Genomic DNA, 5,756 nt, shown 5'->3' with positions numbered 1-5,756 from the left:
ATGAATGATTGTCCAAATTATTTTAACTGCTATGAAGGTTATAATCCAAATAACATTTTATCCGCATTAAAACATAATGGTGATTGTAATATTTTAACTAAACTAAATGAAGCTAAAGACAAACAATCGGCTTATGGTGATTTCGATTCAAAAAATAGCATAGTTACAACAGTAAGGTGTACTAAAATACCTCATACAGATGATAATTTATTAGTATTTTATTCATGTGAAGTTCCAAAAAATGTCGAAACTAGTAATGTAAATTTTGTAGCATCAAGTTATGGAGAAAAAAAGATTCATAATAAACGTAAATCATGTTCTAGTAAAAAATCAAGGAATCGAGTTATATCAAAAGAATCTAGTATAAAAGTCATTAAAAATGGAGCAATTTGTTGGTCTTCTTCTGAAGAAGGTGATGAGAAATCAAAAACATGTACAAACATAGAAGAAAAAACTGGAGCTCAAAAGCACTCCTGATAAAAGAGATCCTGTAACGATTCAATCAAGAGCCAATTCACATATAAGGAATGTCTCAAGTAAAGGAAATACTCTTGGTGCAGGTGGATCTGGTGTCGATTGTAAAAACACGAATTCTAATACGTGCTTAATCCTAAAAAATTTATTTCAGTCTAAGAATCAAGCTGTAAAAATACATTCTGATGAAACAATGCCAGCTGATGAAATAATCCCAACTGATGTAATGTTACCTGAATGTGATGAAGACAGGGAAGGGGGATGGGAAACATACCATGACAGATTAGATAATATTCCGCATGATCCATCTGGCACATTAGAAGACATATCTGATATGTTAACAAACAGCATTTTCCGTATTATAATATGCAGTCTTTTACTTTTTGTAACGCTCTTCCTTTCTTTCCTTTAATATTAAGTAAGCGAATATTCGTTTTTAATATAAATACTACATCCTTATGTATATTTTTATATTTATAAAAAATATATGGTATATTTCATTATCATATTAGTATACTCCAATTGGATATTGGTTATGTTCGAAAATGACAAGGAAAAAATATAAGCAGGCAAGTCATCGCAGAGAATTCCAGAAAAGAGAGCAAATGTATGACTCACGATGTAAGAACATAAACCGTGAACTCAAGCGAATAAATATTGTTTACCAACAAACATAAAAGTACTTTTTGTTATGGTTGAATTTAATATATAACAAATTAAAATTTAAAAAATATATAGAGTCACATTTGTAGTATAGTTTAGGTAAAATAAAAAGTAATGTAAGTGCTAGACCACTAATAAATATATCTAATGTGCGACTTACAGTTTAAGCATTATGAGTAAATAACTGCTATGTAAATGTAACTATGTGACGGATTTGATATAAGGAAACAGCGTTGAATACGAGAGGAAACTTTTGAGCATTGAAAAATAAAGTATATTTCCACTAATACATATTTATTTATACAGAAAAAAATATTATTCACAATTCATATATAGACAAAGTAGTATAAAACAATTATGTAAGAGAAAATGTGCAAAATAAAACATGTATAATGATAATTTCTTCGAGATAGTATATTAAGTAACACATATGTGTGCACATAATAATTATGCTGCTGCCTGAAAGCGTTAGAAATGATGGTATAAAACTAAAGAAACATGAAGAAAAAAAGTAATAAAATATATGATAATATATTTTCAGAAATAGTATAAATCTAAAATTAAATTTCTTAATGGACTGAAAAATTACAGTCTCTTTACTATGTCAACATGCTTTAAAATATATCATGTACTAGTAAAAAAGATAAATATATTTATTCTCTATAGTATTTGATAAAAAACCTATTAAAATTAGACATAATAAGTGAAATATATTGTCTCATTTGTTTTTTATTTTTATTTTTTTATTTTATTTTATTTTTTTTGTAATTGCTCCTTTTTTTGGTTGTATTTTTTTTCATATAAACAACAATATTTTTATGTATTATATTCAAATGTAAAATAAATAATTAAAAGAATTATACAATATTTGTACAAATCACATCAAAAACAAAACACTCGCACAATGTAATTAATATCGTTAATTCGAGCTATTATTATAGTAAATATTTATTGAAATTAATCTTAATTTCCCAATAAATTATTTGAAATATTTAAAAATAAAAATAATGTCTTTATTCTACATAAACTAAAGTCGCTCGGTTGCATTAATGTTTTTATATAATATGACAATCATAAATTAATTAATATTTAGTATAATTATCATGTTTAGAATAATTGTACAGAAGAACGATTCTCTTATAGCCGAAAAATAAATGACATATCAATCTATGATATTTTGTGGTTATTTGATCGTTATTTTATAATAAAAATATATATAATAAATGCATTTTATTAATTCAAGAATACGTATGTTTATATTTTAATGTGATACTTCTTTTTCCATAAGTTAATAACTTTAAATAATTAATATCTTTCTTAATTACATTTCCATCACATAACATTAAACATTTAATTTCAACATTTTTTTTAGAATATTTTTAATTAACAGTAATTTGGGGTATAGCATTTGTCTTATTTTTGTTTGTATATTTAAAATTAATAGAAAATAATCATTTCTTAGATGAAGTAATTTTGATTAAGGAACAATAATGAAATTTATATTTTTCTTTTAAGTTAGGAAAATTTGTAATAACGTCGATGTCATTTCATAAGTGAGAAAAATATAAGACAAATATAAATTTTTTCAATTAATTCGATATATAAAATATTATATATCGTATATTTAACAATTTATAATTCTGTGGTTGTATTTATTTCTTAACGAAATAAAATATTATTTACAATGATAACATATATGAAAATCCGTTCATTACAAAATTGATAAAGATATTCTATTATGTATCATTAAATAATAAAATAAAAATTGCAAAATATTGTCTTAATTACGGAGCAAGATTATATATATATGAAAAGAAAAACGTTAGTAATTTTTTTTTTTCTACAACCATTATATCCATAGGAACATACTGGAAAAGACAGAAATTATTTTTACAAAGAATATTATAATATAATATGTATATTTAATATATGTTTTTTAAAAGTTTATCCCTATATTATGAAAATTTATTAATAGAATTGTATGGTACATATATGTTATATTTATTTAAGCCACATATTTAATACATTTTAATATTATACCATTCTATTTAAATAATTGTAAATATGTCTATTATAAATTATTCTATTTGTAATTAAAAATGTTTCTTATAATATTATATATACTGACATATTAAAAGCATAAAAATAAATGAAGAATATTCCTTGGAAAAGAGTATTCTTTATTTTTCAGTTTGCTGTGTGATAGAACAATACAAAAATGATCATTATGTAATATTATGTATTTGATAAATATAATTATAAAAGATTATATATCATTTAATTAAAATGGCTGATCTTGAAGGTAAATTTGATCTAGATAAATTTTTAAAAGAAGTAAATTTTTATTTTTTTGTAAAAATATTTTTTTTATTAACTATTATTTTAGTATGTTTCTTTTTTGAAAACAATAATTTATTCTTACTTTATTTTAAAAATATAATATACTGTTTTGTTTTCTTTATTCACAGGATTCATCTTTGAAGAATTCGAAATTATTTGAGCTCTACAAATATCTAGATGATTTCGCATTACAAAATATTACATTTACAGAACGTGTTAACAGGCAGGAATGTAATTTACTTCAACTTTGTCAACATATTCAAAATATATTTAACAAATGCGAAGAATTTTCTTCTTCCCGAACAGAAATAAAAAATAAGTGTTGTGATTACTTTATTTATTGGTTATATGGAAAGATAGAAGAACATAAACTTAGTATTTATGATACTGTTTGCCTTTACAACAGTGTGTCGGAAATTATAAAAAATAATCCCTCTATTATTAAAAAGAATAAATGCGAAGTTAAATTTAAAAGAGAAACTTCTCTTGATGTATTAAAAAATAAGAAAGTATTATATGATTTTGTAGAAAATTATAATTATATAAAAGATAGTTGGTCTAGAATAGGTCAAAGTAAACAAACAGAATACTGTAATTATATCTCGCACATTTTCAATTTATATATTACATTGGAAGAGGAAGATAGACCAAAAGGATTATCCAATAAATATGAAAAAGAATTAAATCTTTTTAAAAATAAATTTAATAATAAAAATGAGTTGTCTTCATTAAAAGAAAAATGTAATATTGATGATTTAATTGTAAAATCACTCAAGATATTTGAATCCGTAAACTTATTGCAAGGAAATGATGAAACAGTGTTAAGTATAAATAATATAAATCCACATTACGTTGATAATTTTACCTCAATAAAAAGTGATTATGTGTGTTCTCATTTTTAATAATATAATTTTTTATAAGGTTTCATTTGAATATCATATTTTTATTCACATAAAAAGACAAATTTCACGCTTAAAAAAAATATCTATAACGTATTTAATATTTATCATTTTGTAGAAAAATGTATTAAAGGAATTACCCTCTTTCAATATATATAATTCATTTGATAAAAATGGCACAAGTGCTTATAATGTTACACGTTGTGATACTTTAAATGATGTCCAAGGTAATATTAAAGGTATTTGTAAACAAATTGTAACTAATTTAAATGAATTACCACAAAAAAGAGGTACGAATGCCGAAAGTCATAAAGATCAATGTTTGCATTTAAAATTTTGGATATATGATAAATTAGATGAAATATATACAAATAAAACTCAAAGACTTCTGGATATCCCGGAGGTTTATAAACTTCTTGAAGCAGTTGTTAATGTTAATAATGATTTAATTAAAAAAGATTTTGATAAAAATTATTATTCGAAAGTTACACAAAATCTTCCCCCAAAAAAGAATGTAACCGAAGTTAAATATGAAGCTATAGGAGTAAATGGTCCAACTTACAGTACTGAAGCAAATGAAAAGGTCCAGGTACCTCCAGTAACAAGAACAACAGCAAAATCTTCAGAAAACATACCACACAAATCTGAAAGCCCCTTTAATATAGTCGTTCATGAAGAATTAAGTAAATATAATCCTTGTATTTTCAATATGGACTGCAGATTTTTTGAATGCAGAGAAATGAAACATTTATATGAATATTTTCAAAATTATAATGGAATTAAAAAGAACATACAATGTAAAAAAGGAAAAGACAGTAAATATATTACATACCTTAATTATATTAGTTCATTATATAATAAACACATCGAGGAGGAAGGTTGTTGTTCATGGGGCGCGGAAATGTGTCCAGATTATTTTTTGGAGTGTGACGAAGCTTATGATCCCCCAAAACTCCTTATTGCGATAAATTCTGGTGATAAAGAAAAATGCAAAGAACTAAAGGAATTAGCAGGAGTTATTAAACATCCTGTAAAGATGTCTGAAATAGAAAAATTACGTAATGCTATGTATATTAAACATCTGGAGTGCTCTTATATTCCAGGTGCTGAATATAAAAAAAATATTAACGTGTAAACAAAAGTCACAACGTAAACTCTTTGAAAACAAATTTTCATCCATATACACTTCATATAAGCCACCAACTAATACAACACAACCGATAAGTAAAAATATAAGCATCAGGGGAAAACCAATTAATGTAGTTTTGTTATCTGATCCAAACAAAGAAATAACGGGAGAAAACGTAAACACACTTAGTACAGTTGATTCAAATAAGGTTTCGTCTGGATATTATAGCGCACTATTTCCAGAGGTCACAG

The 5,756-nt window shown here is 24.2% G+C and overlaps 1 protein-coding gene across 1 annotated transcript; it reads left to right on the top strand.

Annotated features, from left to right (window-relative positions):
- Positions 1–3,423: 3,423 nt before the first annotated feature.
- On the top strand, positions 3,424–4,490 carry PCYB_001590 (CYIR protein; the record flags this gene model as incomplete). Its single annotated transcript, XM_004227581.1, has 3 exons — positions 3,424–3,471; positions 3,606–4,361; positions 4,437–4,490. Coding segments are annotated over 3 exons (858 nt in total), but the record flags the coding sequence as incomplete, so codon positions are not given.
- Between the last annotated feature and the right edge of the window lie 1,266 nt (positions 4,491–5,756).

Source organism: Plasmodium cynomolgi (assembly GCF_000321355.1).
Source record: "Plasmodium cynomolgi strain B DNA, scaffold: 0027, whole genome shotgun sequence".
NCBI classification, from domain to species: domain Eukaryota; phylum Apicomplexa; class Aconoidasida; order Haemosporida; family Plasmodiidae; genus Plasmodium; species Plasmodium cynomolgi.
The sequence above is the reverse complement of the archived record's forward strand: the minus strand, read 5'-3'. Positions and strand labels throughout refer to the sequence as shown.